Source organism: Orbicella faveolata, unplaced genomic scaffold (genome assembly GCF_042242905.1).
Source record: "Orbicella faveolata isolate gen_17 unplaced genomic scaffold, um_ofav_v1 contig_26, whole genome shotgun sequence".
In the NCBI taxonomy this organism is placed as follows: domain Eukaryota; kingdom Metazoa; phylum Cnidaria; class Anthozoa; order Scleractinia; family Merulinidae; genus Orbicella; species Orbicella faveolata.
The window spans coordinates 12,490,001-12,508,775 of record NW_028301554.1 but is presented as its reverse complement, the minus strand read 5'-3'; the positions used below and the strand labels follow the sequence as shown (position 1 = coordinate 12,508,775).

The 18,775-nt window shown below is 39.6% G+C and overlaps 1 protein-coding gene and 1 long non-coding RNA gene across 2 annotated transcripts; one reads left to right on the top strand and one right to left on the bottom strand.

The window, feature by feature from the left end:
• Positions 1–591: 591 nt before the first annotated feature.
• Positions 592–6,739, bottom strand: LOC110063279 (peptidyl-prolyl cis-trans isomerase B-like). The gene is made up of 5 exons (XM_020770239.2): positions 6,407–6,739; positions 5,063–5,123; positions 3,543–3,578; positions 1,410–1,594; positions 592–928 (listed from the first exon to the last, which is right to left on the bottom strand). The coding sequence occupies exons 1-5, from the start codon at positions 6,605–6,607 to the stop codon at positions 791–793; spliced, it is 621 nt and encodes a 206-aa protein (XP_020625898.1). The 5' UTR covers positions 6,608–6,739; the 3' UTR covers positions 592–790.
• Positions 6,740–7,535: 796 nt separating this feature from the next.
• On the top strand, positions 7,536–11,775 carry LOC149108195 (uncharacterized). Its single transcript, XR_016208939.1, has 2 exons — positions 7,536–8,733; positions 9,761–11,775. It is a non-coding gene; the product is annotated as an uncharacterized LOC149108195 (long non-coding RNA).
• The last annotated feature ends 7,000 nt before the right edge of the window (positions 11,776–18,775 follow it).

Genomic DNA, 18,775 nt, shown 5'->3' with positions numbered 1-18,775 from the left:
AACCATGGGGTGAACCTCGGTGTGTCTACTGTTAATCAAAATTGGAGCCTGTACGTTATTGTTTAGACCTTCCTACTACAAGATTCTGATCTAAATCAATAATCGCAGACCACTCTAATATTAAGCTCTCTAATATTTAGCGTTCTTGCGTCCTCAAAATGTTCAAAAATGTTCAAATGTTGTTGTTTATAGTGGTCAATGCGCTTAGCTACGCCTAACTATTCACAGGCACGCCACTTTAGATGAAGGAAACAAATATATCAAATATATCAACTAAATTGTCATGTCGTACAAACTGTTGCTGAGAGAATATCTGTGAAAGTTTACATCTTTCGCTTCGAAATAACCTGGGCAGATGTATGCAGTGTAGTTTAAAGTACGAGCGGCCGTCAACTCTAATAAAAACTTTTTGAACAATACCATGTGATGAATTTTTATGGTTGCTCAGCGACGTTTTCAATTCTTCCGATTCTTGGCAATTTTTTTGCCTTCAGACAAAAGAGTTTGTTCTCCTGAAACCCCAACGGAATACGTTGTTGTCAACTCCCTGCCGATAAAGAGTAACGTGGAAAAGATCATTCAGAGAGTAACTTGTACAGGATGTTCTTTTATTTATTACTTCAGACACAGAGCATTGGAATACAAAGGAATACGGCAAAGTAAAACCAGGGTTTCAATACCAAGGTCTTTTATCTTAAAACTTGTATGACATCCAACTTTTTCGTTAAGCAGTCAGCTAGGTATAGGATAAAACTCTGCAGTTTTTAAGGAAAGTTATAACAGAGGAGCACTAAACATAAACGCCGGTCTTAGGAACTTCATACGACCAGTGAACACCTTGCACGAGACCAGAATCAGTGATAACTACCAATTGTTTAGGGCGGTCATTTTTGTCAGTCTCTAGTCCTTCAATGTCGTTGACGATTTTCTGTAAAGAAAGAACGAGGGATAATAATTATCGATCATAATAGATCTCAACGTACGTCCAGCACAACCGTAATGACATGGAGAAGAACACAAGGTGAAAAGGGTCAAGTGTGCGACCGATTTCTTTATATAGCACTCCAAGACACTGCTGCTACTAAAACGGAAGTTTTGCGTTCTTATCGAGAGATTCTCATCGTTTCCACAGCTTCTTCGAAGCTCCTGGAAAATTATCGGCGCCACTTTTCCTACACAAGCTAACCCAAGCACTTACAACTAGAACGACTATACGTGTTGCCAGACCAGCAACAGCAACACCTACTGATAGCTTCATCTGAGGCAAGCCAAAACGACTGTAAGCCTGGCTCACTGATAGCCTGTATTTGCAAAACGAGCCTCGAGGATCGATAGCTGTGTTTTTGACGTTTATATACCAAGTGATATTAATAAATTGATACAAGGTAAACTAAAACGCTTAAACTTACCATTCCTTCCAAAATCTTTCCAAAACAGGTGTGCTTGCCATCCAGCCATGAAGTCTTGGTAGTTGTAATGTAAAACTGTGAGCCGTTCGTGTCCTTTCCAGCGTTTGCCATGCACACCCAGCCTGGCCCATAATGCTTCAGGATAAAATTCTCGTCATCAAAGTACTTGCCATAGATACTCTTGGCTGAAATGACAACATAGCACAAATCGTTATTTTACGTCACATTTAGTCTCCAAAGTTCTGATCCTGTGTGCCGACGCGATGTGCTGTCTGCTCCCGAGGGGCTCTGTTCCAGTATTTCCCGATAATTATTTTCACACCAAGGGCGCTAGCTCTCAAACCAGCTTATTTTAAGGTGTTTTTAAGTTTTCAGTATAGAAAGCCCATCGACAAATTTTCTCCCCGATGTCTGTATAGCCTGTTTTTATAGCTATTAATTGCTCCTATAATCTGGAAAAAAAGTTCATATGAACTGACAAACGGAGACACATCAGTAGTTTTGACTACGATTAAAATGACGTTTTCTTTGACGACTTAATTAAGCGGGTCTTTGCAGGGGCGGATTTAGGAGGGGGGGGAGTTGAATTGGGTGGCTAGCCACCCCCATTTTGGAGAAGCAAAACATAAAAAAATTGAAAAAGGTTGTGAATATTATTGCAGAAATAAAGGCAAACTCTCTGGACAGGTACGTCATTGTAATTTCTACTTTGTAGCATTGCTAGTATTTCTAGTGAAATGGTTTTCAATTACGTTCCAGTTTTCAAATTGCAACAATTGGGAACATGCTCCATTAATTCAGCAACCCCGAGGAAGCAGCCACCCGCCTTTGAAAAATTTTGGATCCGCCCATGCTTTGATTAGTGCTCATAGTATTTGGTAAACTGATGGTTCACGATTTGACAGCAAAATACCAGAACATGCATTTGAAAGTCTTTACCTCAATTTCTACAATGTCTCTATTGATTAGTGAACCCGTTTCATTATTTCTCTGGCAAAAAGACAACATTGTTGAGCAATATCCTGGAATCTCTTTTGTAAGTATCCCGTATTCCGTTACTTTTACCAAATATCCAGTGTCCTGATGACCCCTAATGAGGCCTCATAAAGCAGACTGACTGCGATATTTCCAGAAAGGTATACATATGACTGACCATGACTAGTCTCCTCCGCAGCCGTTTTTTGGGATGTCACGCAACGCTCCCTCTCCCCCCCCCCCCCCCCCCCCCGCCAAAGAAACGGCTGCTCACATATTCCTTTCACGAAATTAACCATTCACCGCTTCCGTTCCATTTTCAAGAACGTTTTCGCTTCAAATTCGCCCTTTGAAACTTGTCCAATCAGAGAATGTTTTTATCTTTGTATCCCGTCGTGGGAGATGCCGCAAATGAACATACAGATTTCCGGCTTTTGTTTAGGGACGCCGAAAAATACCGGCGACGCTTGAACTAGCTTTCTATGTAGCTGAAGACTCTTCAAAGTTCAAGCTAATTATTAGAAGCTTTCAACTCAAAAAATTATTGTCGAGAAGGAAGATTTCTATTTTAACTTAATAAAGGAACCGGGAAATCAAGTAGCTTCGCTCGATTTGTTGACAGCGAGTTCTGAATGCCGCTCTTTCCTCCTGATTTCAATCTGTAGGAAGCGTTTAGTCCTTGATTGACGCTTACAATTTGACATTTCCAGAAAATATATATTCTCTCATTAGCTGAACATAGCGATGAGCACATGAAGCACTTGTACTTAGGGCTTTCATTTGCATTTTCCTTTCGTCCGTCATGATCGTAGCCTACGAACAACGTCTATTTTTGGCGAAGTGCGGCGTGAAACAAAAGCCGGAGATCCCTCGCGTGTTCGCGCAGCAGCCCTTTTCGCGCGAAAGCTCACGTCATTTACACTTTGCTATTATGTGATCGGTCTGTTCAACAGAGCGCAAACAAACCACAAACACAAAAGGAAAAGAATGTGGTTCGGATGTGAGCAGTCGTTTCTTTGGGGGAGCGTTGCGTGACATCCCAAAAAACAGCTGCGAAGGAGACTAACACATGACGAGATCTATAGAATCTGATTTATTGCGGTGGTTAAGACAAGTATTTATTATATACAAACTTTGATCATTGTTGTTTCTACTTACATCCAGATCCATCACCATTTGCACTGAAGTCTCCTCCTATTACAACCAGAACAAAAGTAAAGGCAGTGCATCAGTAAAGGCCAAAACTAGGATCTATGAAATAATTTCGTCATTAACATTAAATAATAGACATTCATTTTGTTGCCAAAAGGCTTACCTGGGTTACCGTAGCAACCGTAGTATTCCAAAACAGAGATGTGCGTTAATACTAATCTGTAAAAAATTTCCGTGGGAGGTAGATTAGTCAGGTCTCTCAACTAACATTCAAACAAAGAAGGTGGTCCAAGGAAGGTCGTTTTGCTCCGTCGCGCAGTGAAGGGCCTTAGTTGCGTATTTTAATATCAGGTAAGCCAAGTAAGTCATTCGACCATTTCGAGTTTGATATCGTTAAATTTTGCGTTACTGTCGTTACTCTGCAAGAGTAACGAACCGATGCGTGAAAAGTCATTGCGTGCATGACAACAAGATATGGAGAAAACCCCCGAAGCTATTCGAAATTTTGATAGGTAATTAAGGTACATTTGTATATATACATATGTGATTTACCATTTTTCAGATCTTAAACAATAAAACCTGTATCGTATATACATTTTAGGGCGCTTCGTCAAATCCAGTGACCTGTAGGGTTACTTGTATTTCTATCTTCCTCATTCGATAAATTGTCGATTAGACGACCGAAAATGCTGCAATCTGATTGGCTGAGCAATCGTCCACTAAACAACACTATAAACGATGTGTGTTCGGCAATGGCTGGAGATCGTCTACAAAATGTGTCGTATTCTCGTTTATACCATGGAAGAAGATTCAGAAGTATTATACTGAATATTCAATTCCCGAGAAAAATAGAAGGACATTCACCGGTAAGCGACTTTTTTTAAAAAGAAAAAACCTCAAAATTGTTGAATGAACTGATGAGTGCACAGTTCTGAGCTGTAAGTTTCAAACAGAAAATTCATTCCGCGCACGATTTCGCTAAAAGTTTGATGTAAATGTTGTAGAGAAAAAATTGGAAATCATTATATGAAGGAGGTTTCGTTGTGTTCTTCTACATGTAAAGCAATTAGATTATTGGCTCTCAATTTCCCTAAGCTGGTAGTTGATTCGACGTTCGCTTCGTATCATTTCATGAAATCTCGAGTTAATTAAATATAATTGTTAATAAACTGTATAATTTAAATTGGATACAGATTGGCTGGCTCTCTGCATACGCATCACAACTCAATGTAAAAAGGTTCTGTTTACCCAGGCTTTTTTATAGTGACGTTTGGCTGGTTCTTGAAGAACGTTGTTATCATGACAATATCAGAACTCAGAAAACTGAAAACAATAATTGAACCAGAAAGGAAAAGAGAGCGTGCGAGCTAGAGCAGTGAGAAAGGCGGAGAAAACGGGTTGGGCCTTTCTCTCTTCTCTTCTTCCACCGCGCCCTTGAATGCGTCCCTCTCCCCTCCCCCCCCCCCGCCCCCCACCTCCCCACCAACACCAATCTCTATTTTCAGCGAATACTAAAGAGGACAAACCTTGTATCATGAAATCCTTGATCACACGATGGAAAATAGCGCCTTTGTAACCATAACCAAGCTAAAGGGGGAAAGAAAAAGAATACTCAGCTTATCTAAAATCCGGAGGGGGGGTACTCCCAGAAAAATTATGTTGGGGTGTGCGGCCCCCTTCCTAAAACCATAACCCTATTTCTGGCCAAAATTTGCGATTTTCACTACCCTATTTATGACTTGACCAAAAATGTGATACCCTACTTATGACCGGTGCGGCTGGCGCAGTTGCCCTTTATGAATGACTTTTGTTGTTGGCCTTATCGATAATGATGAAAAAGAAGCTTCTTCTAAAAAAAAACATACCCAGTTTAAGACTTGAGTGCAAAAACCATACCCTACGGCTGAAAAACCATACCCTTTGGGACCGCCCATACCTAATGACCCATACAAGTGAGTACCCCCACCCCCTCCCCCGCCGTGTCTGAAATGAACAGCAAGCGTGCGGCGGGTAAGTAGGTTATGTGACGCACGGCTTTCTCCATGACCCGAACCGACTGACCTCGGAGAAATATTGAGGCCTAGGAACTAGGCAAGGGTCGTGTTACGCTGTGTGCATTCTGTGACACTGCTTCGTTATGTGACTCTTATGTGAAACTGGACACTCCACATACTGAGTGTATCTGGCTAGCACATGTAACGCTCGGATGACAAAGACTACTGGCACTTCGGTTTATAGTCCATAAGTCCTCTGGATGGCCTAAATTTCACTACGGTTAGCCTAAGTTAGCCTAAAGAGCTTGTAGTTAGCCTCTTAGGGAGCTTGAGGTTATTAGCCTATATATTGAGTTTCGGTATTTGTAAAGGCTTTGGTATTTGCAAAGACTTTGGTATTCGTATTTAAAAAATTCGGTGGGAATGATTCTCGCAACGATCGGGTTTCGACTCCTCTGAGGGTTAGAACTGTAAATATCTACTCATCATGAGTGTAAATCAAAGAAGTCTCGGACAAGAAAAACCTCTAGTGGGACGTCGCTGCTATAAAAAGAGTGCACTATGTCACAATCACCGACACGAAGAGCGCGGGAGTGTTCTTGGGAGAGCGTGGATAACGACCGATAACTAGTCAACTGCCTGCTAACACAGCCCGCTCTTTAGAACGAGCACCACGTGTAACTCCGGTCAAAACAATATGAAAACGAGTTTCTTCTCGCAAGTCATTAAGAGTGTACTTTAAACAGTGAGAGCGATAACAAATGTATTATGAAAGAGGAACGGGTCTGGGGTGATAAGAGTAGTCAACAAAAGATGTAACAAAATACATATGCATGAAAATAAATTCAGTATGTGTAACAGTTTTACAATACGTACCTCATGTGAAGCCAGAGCCTTAAAGTTCTTGACGGTTTTAGGGACCGTGTTCCCAAACAGCCCTATGACAATTCTTCCTTTGGGTTCCTTGCCGATACTGATGTCGAGATATGCCTTGCTGGTTACCATAGTATCGGAATCTGCGCTAACATGTACGACAAGCGCGTTAATGGCACACACAGCTAAAACGAAGAGAATCATCTTGACCAGGACGCTGTAACCCTGACGCTTGTAGTTTGAAGACAAGGGCAGAAATGACTTACAAAGAGTCTTCAATGTTCCTTGAGAACTTAATGTCTCAAATTCGCTGCCACGTACACACGTTGCGTCATGAATGACCCTCTGTACAGCTGTCTGTGAATGAGATCAATGTGAGATTGTCCTGTTTTATGTTTGGTTGCAGTCACGGTAGCCGGTGGTGCGACCAGAACTAACAGAGGCGTAATAGGCAAAAGCATATTAAATACAGTACATGTATATGACGAGCAAATCTCTTTGCCTTATTGCAAAAATTTCACTTAATCTGCTTCTTTAGAAAAAGCGTGACATCCCTTTGCACGTAAAGATCAGTCACGAAAGGCTTCATGAAGTGTCCCAGGTGTGAATCGAACACTTGATTGGCGGAAACGGTGTCCGAAGGTGTGTCAGATGTGTACTTCCTAACTTTTGAAAAAGCGCAAATTTTCAGTTAGTGTCCAGGATTTTTGCTATTTCTGAACTACTTTATGGAGATTTTGGCTTAACAGCTATGCGTAGACTACAGAATGGGAGAGCTCTTTGCCAGATTTCACGCTTCAATTCTTCCTTTGCCGTCTTTTCTCATCCCGTACCAAGTAAATGTTGACAGACCTAGACACTAAAAGACGGGCTGATCGTGGTCTACTAGTAGCTGCTTCTAATGCTTCAACTACTACTGTGGATTTTTTTCGATGCCGTCGGCCGTCGTTTCCCCTCAAGTAACCAACGACATCGAAAAAACCCGTAGCCACAAACCCGAAAACATAGGCACGCAAGGCGTGCAAGAGTTATTTTTTTGTGAACTATAAGTCTCGGAGATAGGAGCATTCATGGAACTGTTTACAGTACTGATTTGGTTGATTTGACAAGTATTTTTGGTTGCGATGCAAGAAAGAAACTGGGAGTTTATGATGTACATACGATGTTACATCGGTAATGGTAAGATAACTAAATAGTAAGGCCCTGTTCGCACTAAGACGAAAATTTGAGTTTAGCGTTTGCAAAAAAAATGAAAATTTTGTAATCACCAATTTTTTGTTTTCGTAATCCTGTTCGCACATGAAGATGCGAAATTTTTTTTTAAGTGACGGATGTCAGTTAGTAATTTGATCAATTTACCATCAAGATGTCGTGACATGTCTTAAAGGGGAAGGTTTCATACTTGGCGTTTTTTCTCTTTGTTCCCTTTTTCGTGTTTTCTGTGCTTCCAGTAGCTGCAGCAGTCGTCTGATCTTCAGTGGATGTTACGGATGTGAATGCTGTGTTCAGCGGATGTGGATGCATTGTGAATCCTCTCTAGTTGGCTGCGATGGAAACTGTAAGAAGTACTGCTGTTGCGTAGCGATTTGGGAATCGTAATAACTTTGATTACCCTGATCTTGATCTTGGTAGCATTGCGAGCCATAATAATTGAAGTACCATGGATCGATGTTGCTTCTGTGCGGATGCATCTAGCTCAATTAAAATGGCGGGAAGTCATACGGTCACGTTCGCTTCGTAATCCATATGTTGCGAAATTTGATGACCCAATGACGGATGGATGTCAAGGAACAAAGGATTTTCTCGCCTGACAAAATTTTTACAGCCTCCAAAGCTAGTCGACGGAATCTTTGAAGTTTCGTTGCGCTTGCAAAAATTTTGGTGGGTTCAAAAAATCGTTCGCACTAGAAATGGCTGCGTGTTGACAGATTTTTTGGCAAATCAAACAAAATTTCGCGTAGTGCGAACAGGCCCTAAGCCATAAAATGTTTGACTGAACAAATTACAGTAATCTGGCACGTCTCCAGATTAATGTAGATGCCATCTTATTTTCTAACAGGCAATTTTATTCGTTCTTTGATACAACCCACACTGTGATTGGTCTGACACGCGCACATGCATAACTCCCTCACTAACCGATCACGTAGCCCTTCCCCCGGGGGGGGGGGACTCCCTTATATGGGCTATATAGGTCTGTGCGGCCCCGAAGGGTATGGTTTTTCAACCGTTTTGGTCATAAATAGGGTATCGATTTTAGCTGATTTTGGCCATTTTGGTCATAAATAGGGCACGGTTTTTGCACTCTAGCCTTGATATGGGTATGCTTTAAGGTGGTATGGTACCCTCAATATGGACCAAAAAGTTTGTTTAAATATGGTGAAGAAAGATCAATTGTGTGCCATTGCACTCAAGAAGAGAAATCAAATTTCTAGAGTTTTACTCAAAATGGTTGCTATGGAAACCAGCCACAGCCTTTTGAAGAGTGTTTTATAGTATTGACGCCAACACTTCCTGTTCTTTTACAAAACAAGAATTGACTGTCAAATAAGCCTATCATGTAAGTTTCTGTTTTGTTCTGTGATATGAACCTAAGTTTTGACAGTTAACTCTTATTTTCAGTGCTTTTTACAGCTTTATTTGGAAATAACCTTATTTTTTACCACACCGAGTGGACAAATCATCTCATGTCACGTGACAGACCTTAAAATGTTACGATTTTTTTGGTTTATATCATCACGACACTATTGGTCTTTGATGAGCCCAAGTTTCAGAAATTCTACTTAAAAACCTTGCAAAGTAGAAATGTTGGCGCGAAGTCAGTCGGTACAAAAGTAAACTTTTGAGAAAAATGCACTTTAAGTTTCTTACACGAAGTATCAAGCATTTAACGAGCCACAAATAGTGGGGGGGTACAGATTGGATCTCGGGGGAGGGGGTGCAATGTTTGTCCTATTTTGTAAAAAGTTACCGCAGTTGTGGGAAATATTCCTTGTCATAAGGGAAATGAATGAGCCTGTGATGGCAATTCGAGGCAAAGCTTTTCACAAATAATTATACCAATCGAGTTGTGCATGTCTTAAAAGTTTTTTCTAAATAGTTTCGTTCATATAAGTTAAAAATAATCTATATTTTTGGTCACGTTCTTATAGTAAACAGTCGTTGCTATGGCCGTTGCCACGTGAAAAAACTTATACCACTGTGTACTTTCCTTAAATTTCACACTCATCTGGAAGGAAATTCGGCAAGATCGTTTCAAAATGTTTTTGACAAGTCCTCAAGGGTCTTAAGTCTTGTATTTCCAAGAAATTGAATTTTTCATGAAAATCGCCATATTTTAGGGTACCATACCCCCTTAAGAAGAAGCCACTTTTTCATCATTATCGAAGAGAAAATCAACAAAAGCCCTTCACAAATTTATATGTTTACGGTAATTTAACATTGGTTTGAACTAGGGAGCTAATTATAACGCAGGTCTGAAACAGGGTTTTGATTTGAGGGTCAGGTCGTAAATAGGGTAAGGGTTTTGGGAAGCGGGCCGCACACCCCCAACCAATTTTTCTGGGAGTACCCCCTCGGGAGCCCTTCCAGCCCCCAAGGACAATACTCAAGTTAAGAGAACTTTTCACATTTTATACGAGTAGTAAGTTTACCCTTTTTTCACAACACAACGCAACAACACTACTTCACCAAAAATTTAAAGAAAGAGGAGAAAACCTGTCTGACACGTTGAAAGTCTGATTTAATTAAATTGCACTTTAACCTGGTGCCACACAGTCTTCAAAAAACATTTGAACAGTTTTCATACTTTTTACCTTTAAAAATATCGGACTGAAAAGAATGTCATAAAATGCCCATCAAATAAAATATTAAACTGCTACTGCAGAGACGTAAAAACACTCTAGAAAGGAAAGCTTCTTTTTTGTTTAATATCCTGGGAACAATAGCCGATAACTTGTAAGCTCTAATTGAATTTACTCCCATATGAAAAACAAGTGTCGAGTTACCATTTGTAACTAAAAATAGCAAACATCTCGTGGGAACAAGTCGCGACGATTCGTCAGCTCTAATTGAATTTACTACCTTGTGAAAAACAAGAGTGTCAAATTACCCATTGTAACTAAAAAATAAAAATATCTCGTTATATTTGCATGCAATAAGAACAAAGCAATCGTTACCTGCACTTACTATTGTAAACGTTAGAACTGCTTCAAATCTAAATAGTCTCGTCTCCTCTAAAACATGTCCTAAGAACTAGAACCGACTATTCGTGACCTCTAATTGAATTAACTCCTTGTGAAAAACAAAAGTATCAAGTTACCCTTTGTAATTAAAAATAAAAATATCTCGTGCCATTTGCCTACTACTCATGAACTGCTTCAAAACTCAAGACTCATCTCGTTCATAACTAGCCACCATTACACTGAAAATTATGCACTCTAAAACAACCCAATGTACGTATGTAACTGTCACACTCCCCTCCAAACCGGACTAAAAATCACAAACCGGCAACGTACACGTCACTCTTTATTTTTCAATTACCAAAGTCCTTGTGTTTATACATACCTTGTGTTTCTCACGTACCATTTACCTTTACAACAAGAAATTTGATTGGCTGTTCATCGTAGATTCAATCTGATTGGTGTGACATACATACATCTCTCACTCACTCTCTCACTCAGTCACTCACTCGCTCTCTCACTCACTCACCCACTCACCCCAGGCGGTGTTCGACACGACTCGCAAAGCATGCTGGGAGAAATTTTCCCTGAAGCTCATTTTCATCTGATCGCTGAACTGCAAACATCCACCGCGCGCTGATGGTGATGTGGAAATATAACTTATACGAGGTTCGCTCGCATCAGATGCTGAAAGAAATCTGGAATGACATCCACATGAAATGTTCCGCACGCCAAGTAATAGCTGTAGATGACTTCTGGTCGATTTACAAAGCCACCATTTTCAGTGCTAAACAGATGATTTTAGGAATCGAAGCTTCACGGTTCGTCGAATCTTTACGGTTGAAAGATAAATTATTTCCGTTTCTGGTCTCTTCGAATTCGATCTTAACTTGCCGGAATTGAACCTACCTTCGACACTATCCTTCTTAGATATCTCGACTTGTGTGTGAAGTGTATCGCTGGCCAACAACATTGTTGTTGACAGATATTATGTTTTCGTTCGACGATAAGAGAGCTGAGAAGTAGAACCTACGTAGAAAAGGGTTGAATAATTCGCAATCAAAGCAATGTTTTGTCCTTGAAAACTTGTGTAAAGCTTGATTAATCGAGTTTCGTCCGCTGTAATTCCTGATTAACCAAAAGGAATCATAAATAACTTGCTAATGAGCTATGGCTCTTTCAAAATAACAAAAATGATGTGCAATAAATGGAATTAAAAAACTAGAAGTTTTATGGGAGAAGTAGGGTATGTTTTGCTTTAATGTAAGTGGTAAAAAATAATTTATTCGTCCCCTGTACCAGATCACACTTCCAGCAAATTCTTGTTCAACTTACAAATCCAAGATTAAATATGTACTGTGTGGATCTATTTTGTAGACAATGGGATAACACGATTTTGGTCTTGTTCAACCAGTTCCTTGAATGTGTTTAAAGTAAAAGGTCTCCAAATGACTTTGCCTCAGACATTGCCACTGTCAATATCAATGTTCAAAATGATGAGAGTTTAAGATTTCTCTTCGCCTAGTGCTTAGGTGTTGGATTTAACTTGTATCTGCTCCAAGTGTCCATTCCTGGGTTCTCAGTACATGTGAGACCATGTAAATGGGAAATCAGGCTCAGTGGAAAGAAAGCTTGGTTGAGTTACATGAAATGAATGCTTTGGACAAATAATATACCTCACGCTATTTAAAGTGGTTGCAGCCAAAATTGCAGATGGGAGATGTGAAAAAAAAAACTGACTTACATTTACCTGCAAATAATAATTCAATTCCAAAGTATACTTTTCAAACTGAATATTTGCAAAGTACTGACAAGCACAACAAAAAACCAGCAAAATAGCACGAAAAACATATTCTGGAAACAGCAGCCAACATTAAGTTCACTTACAAATTAGTAAACTGGAAGACTGTGAATGATAGGCACAGTCAATTAGCAATGACTGAATTGCTCATGGTCCTGTGCCTTCATTGCATGCCCTCATATCACAACTCTGCTGAAGTTTAAGGTTCAATGTAACTTGTGTAAACTAAAGGGAGCTTCTTACCCAGAACAGTGCTATGTAGGTCATTTGAAATATCTATCAGTTTAAAATTTATTATTTACTGCAAGTCCTGTGGTCAACAACACAGTGATCATGTACCGATATTAACATTTCCTACATTGGCTGTTAAATATTTTGCCAAAAACAGTCTCCACAGCATTTCCTCCTGTTGACTCGTAATGACTGTGACCAACTGAATTCAGAATAATCTAGCATGTAGCTGTATCCTAGATCATCTATAGTGAGATGTTTTGACTGAGATAACTAAATTGTAACAACATTTTAAAATACAAGCAGATGCACTATATTGAACACTTGTAAGTAAGTAAGTAAGTAACTTTATTTAATGAGGGTAAAAACACTTTACAGTCATTGACTGATAAACTCGTGCCCCTCCCTTAAACAATTAAAATATAAATCACAATTTTAAAAATATCTAACTATGAATAATAATAAGTATAAAACGGGTAAAATTACTAACATCAGTAAAATGGACTAACATCTTGTTGGTGCATACGATACAAAGAGTTAGAGGACACTAAGAAATTGTGAAATGTTCAATATTTGCATACCCCTTCTTTATAAGCTTGACGCATTTCTCTTTAAAAACATTAATGCTATCACAGGATCTTATGTTAGGAGGTAGGAAATTCCATAGTGAAGTTGATGTAGAAGCAAAAGTTTTTCCTCCTTCTGTCGCTCTGTTGCTCTTAGGGCATCGTAGCGTGATGTGACTATAACGCGAGGATCTTACCGATATGTCACTCACACGTATCAACTTACTAGATATGTATTCTGGGCATTGACCATGTAGACATTTAAAGATAAGGCATAGCTTATTAACATTGATTTCTTCATAGAAGGGTAACCAGTCCAACTTGTTAAATAAGTCAACAGTTCGTTCATCCCTTGCCGTTTTAACATCCAATATTACCCTGGCCGCTCTCTTTTCCAGTCGAAAGACTCGTCTGATATTTGCTTTAGATGTTATACTCCAGACTGCTCCGCCATACAGAAAAAGGGGCTTTACGGTTGCATTGTAGAAGAGTATACGCTCATTTAAAGGTAAATAATGCCTAATTGATCTCAAGATACCGATGCGCTTAGTAAGTTTCTTACATAAATGTTCAACATCCTCGTTAAAAGAAAGGTCTGGGTCAATATATACTCCAAGTAGTTTATAGCTTGTAGTAGTTTCCAATACATCTCCCGTGCTGGAACGGATTTCCATCTGGTCGCAGTGGTCCATCTTTGCACGCAGTCTAGTACCGGTTACGAACATGGATTTTGTTTTGGCCATGTTCAGCTTAAACCGGTTATTGTCTGTCCATTTTTCCAGTTCTACAGTACTTTGACATAGTCTGGAACAAAGTCCAGGGGTATTTGTGTAAGGTGAGTGCGAGGTCAGAGTCGTGTCATCTGCGAAGATGTCCACAGTAGTGGGCTGCGATACTGCCTCCGGGAGGTCGTTTATATGCACTAGGAAAAGAAGAGGAGAGAGTACGGATCCCTGTGGTACTCCGTGCGTCAAAGCCTGGGGCGAGGATTGTGCACTCCGGATAACCGTGCGCTGCGTTCGGTTTTGAAGAAATGAACGCACAAGGACCAGGCTGTTGTCCTCTAGACCATAAATGCGCAGTTTTTCAATCAATATAGTAGCTCTTAAAACTTGGGATTGCCATGCAGCTTCCTAAGTAGTCACTTGCTTTAGGTTATTATGTATTCTGTTTTGGTCTATTCCATTCTAAATTTAATAACCTAAACAGCAGCATGCTGTAGCTTTCCTTGTTAGATCACTACAGTGTAAGTGGATAAATTTAGTTCTTGGCAAATATAGCAAAGTTAATTCCAAGCCCATAGTCTTTTAAAATACCAGCGGGTAATTCAGCATGTGCTTCAAACACGTTGGCGCGTTCTGCTCCAGGTGGGTTGACAATTATGCGTAACTATACACATGAAACACTTGTTATTAATTTTATTGATGTATAGTCTCCCACTACTACCAACATTCAAAGGAAAACAAGCATAAAGAAGTGGGAGATCAAAAATAATCAGCCATAGATGACTGAACAATAACCTCCGATCCAAGAGTAGTAAATTTCTGTAAGAGATAACAATTCAAGACAGGCAGTGATCATGATAGTGAAAATTCACTGTAAATGAGATGATATCTTTAATGGACTAGCATCCAAAGCAGGATCCAAAACTCTTGAACATCGGCCAAACAAACGGATGACATACGCACTACAAAAAAAAACATAACAAGAAAACTAAAATGTAAAGGGAACAAGCCGAGCCACAAAATAACAAGGGTAGAAATCACACAATCACTCCCGCGAAATACCGCGAACATATGACAAATCAAGGAAAATGCCCCAACTTCAAGTCCGATTTTGACCGTTAAAACGGCGGGGCCCGCCCGGGCCCGCCGGACTTTTCTTAAAGTTCAACTCTCGAACTAAAGTTTCACACAAAAAAAATTCACAATACTGATCCCTGTTATCCTGAAAACGACCAAAAGAATATCCATGTCAAGCGCGTGTGGTAAACAAACGTTTTCAACACAGCAGGATTTCCATTGACTAGTTCTGATGCAAAAATTGCTTACCTGCACTTGAGGCTTCGCATATAACTGGTCTAGATATTACACTAGCAGCTCCTAGAAAAGGTTCGTTTGATTCTCATGATGAGTGCAGAAATCGGTCGAGAAATGACAACCTACTCTCCATTCGCAACGAAAAGTGTGTCCGCCATTGCTCCGACTGAGACGACATATGATTGGTCGAATACTGTCACGTGAACCGTGTCCAACACCGCCTGCACTCACCCATTGACCCGTCCATAACATACCCGACGCGCCGACTAAGAGGTATTTTTTTTACAAAAAAATAACTCAAAAATGGACACAATTTGGATCCAAATTGCATAAAAGGCATAAAGACAATTTTTTTTCTACACTTATAGCTAAAATCAGGAGCCATAATCGGGACGGAGACCGTAAGCGCGCGCCATTTCAAGTATTGGCGTTGTCCCCATGATATGGGATAATAATTCTATTTTAAGAACAAATTGCGCCATCGCCTAAGGCGCACGCGCGTACATGCTGCGAGGATTTTTGCGGATGTCGCGCGGGGGAAATGGCGTCGGAAATTCCCGAAATTTTTCATGTTTTTGGCCCACAACTCAACGCGTTTACGTCTGTTGGAATTTTGCTTAAGTATTTTCGTTGTAAGCTGCTCCAGTTTGAGTGAAGTAAGACAGTGTCGAATTTAGGTATGTTCCGCTTTAAGCTTAGATATATATCGCTGACCAAGTTGTGTTCCGACGGATGCTTCTTTTACATGAGCTGTACATTACTCCACTTTAAATTTCCAATATGTTGAAGATTAACAGCTTTTCCATTACACAGCAAAAAACTAGCTGGATATATTTAGATATAGCAGAGATTCAGGACTTCATAGTTTCCTAGTTCCTCTTGCCACACGCTTGCGAGGAATTTGTCAGTCTATCGCGACCGAAAAGTAAAACAAAATAATTGCTAGTTTGAGTTTCGCTTGAATTGTAAGCAGCGCTTGTTGTTTCATCAAGGCTTAATAACTTTACGTCCGTAGATACTGCTCGGTTTTATTCGTGTAAAAATCCAGTAAATTCTCTGTTGTCGATGAATGAGAGCGCCCGCCGATGCGTGTTTTGTACAGTCAGTAAACATGACAAATTGTATACCGAAGTTTCGCCGCACTTTCTTGTGAAAGCGTACATCGAACTCAAACAATAGCTCTATAGTTTTTAAATATGTTTGAGATTGATAAATGTTTGAGAACATATTAAAAGCTTAGCTGAAAATATGTGAATAAAGCAGAAATAATCAGCAAAGTTACGATGACGCTTTCTTTAATCAACTTGGAACAACGATTTCGATTTTGTTGATCGAGTTATCAAAACTCCTTGTCTATTTTCATTTTCGCAGTGTAAAACTTCACTATGCTTATGTTGAAGAAACACACGTGATGTTAGTAGCCTTTTTTGCGTTCGTGAAATTTGTTGCAGCATCTCAGCACAAAAGATAACGAAAGAAATCTTTGTCAAGATTTGTTGACAATTGAAAACATCGACTCGGACTTGAAAGTGCACGAGCTGCACTATGCAAATGAGCTAATTGTACGCGTCAGACTTTCCTTTCAAAAACTTTTGCAAACTCACCAAACAAGCAGAAACAATAAGAAACCATCAAAACAGGTTTTGGTTATGATTAACCATTGTCTGAGAAACTCACAAATGCACTCGATACCAGAGTAGAGAGTTTTCTTGCTATATTCTTAAATCAGAACAAACGGAAAAACATACGCTTAGTATAGGTAATCACATGAGGCCGAGTACTATTAAAGGAGTAGGTCACTCCAAAAACCGTGTATTTTTTTCCATCAGTAAAAAAAAGTTCACATTGAGTTGAGTTACTCACCGTTGTTTTAGCTTCTGAAGTGGATGCGATCCTAATGAAAAAGAAGTGAAAAGTTCGACACCGGGAGCCGCCATTTTGAAAGGATCTTGAAGGCCAGGCCACATATCCGTGACATCATTCCGTCCGAGAATGTGTTTGTTCGTTTGAGCTTTAGTATGGCTGCGCTTGAAGCTAGAACGTGCTAGTGATTCAGGGGATGATGATAATCAAGTTGAATGGAACGATTGGTTGGAAAATGCTCTGTGGTGTACTTGTGAGAGATGTGCAACCATGCCGACGCAAAGAGAATGTGTTTGTTGTCGAGAACAGCCGGAGTAGGTCACCAAGATGGAAGGTACATTTTGCAGTACAATTGCAATGGACGCAGTTAGCAGAAGAGGAAGTTTATTTTTAATTGTATATTGCTCTCAGAATTGAATTGGTGGCTTAAATAAATCCCCAGTATAATGCTTTTGATCTGATTTGTCTCCATTTTTATTTTACTGGCGGTTCAATGCGGAGGGAGTTCTGGTATCACAGAAACTGACGAGTTTTCAATGGTGTGTTTAAATCGGGCGAATGCTTTCCACCTCACAAGTTTGTGTTTTTACTTATAAAATTTGGATACTTTTTGCCCTTGCTCGTAAGTGTTTGCCAGGTTTCTTTACACTTATGGATAACGTGGACTCTTGTGAAATACGCAGTGACTTTACCTGTAAGATGCGAAGTGAAATCGACGTCTTTGAGGTGAAATGTGAAATTGACGACATTCCTTATCATTACGTAAGATTTTTTGTGAGAATTGTAATTTGTATTGTTGGAAAGCTAAGCATATGTAATAGATTTTGGATAAAAGGAAAAAGTACATGGAACTTTTACATGCGTAAACATTAGCTGATGAAGGAAAATTCACTCTGCTAGTGGGTTTACCGTATCGCATGTGTCGTGTTTACTCGCCTCGTTACTTGACAAAGCATGCAGTAAAATAAAAGCTTCATTTTTTACCGTAGATTTGCTTTCATTAGCAACTGTAATTCCCAAAAATGATGTGAATGCAAAAACACTGTCCTTAATTAATGATGAATCGTGTTGATAAAATTGACAACAAATTGCAATACATTTCACACAAAATATTATTTACATGCGGATATCGGATTTCGCTATAGCAGGAGTTGTTATCGGTAATTGTCGATATGTAGATAGGACTGATGTACAGTTAACTACTTCTTCCGATGTATTCCAAATCAAATTAGACAGCATTTAAAAATTTGTAAGTATTTTAACTCATCCCTGGCTGTCAAGGCCGATTATTAAACACGCTCTGATTTTGGCCCACACAAGAGATTTATAAAGCGAAAAAATACTTTTTCGATAAAAGAAAACCGTACCTGGTTAGTCTGACCTGTAATGTTAAAGAAATCTGCAGGGCATTTGAAGTTCCCACGGTACCCTAAGAAATTTAATAAATCACTGCCAAAAAAACGCATGCAGTCGCTATGGATCAATGAACACGAAAACACGAAAACGCTAGCACCAGACTATGAAATATAATGAATTAAAGCTTGTAACATAGAAGCTTTTTTTTTTATAAATACTGGCAAGACTGGTAAATGATGAACAGAATTTCATTCAGCCATTTTCCCTGTTATTATAGAGAAAACAGCGGCAAACTGATTATACATGAAACTGACCCGTGATTCACGCCGTTTTAGCGT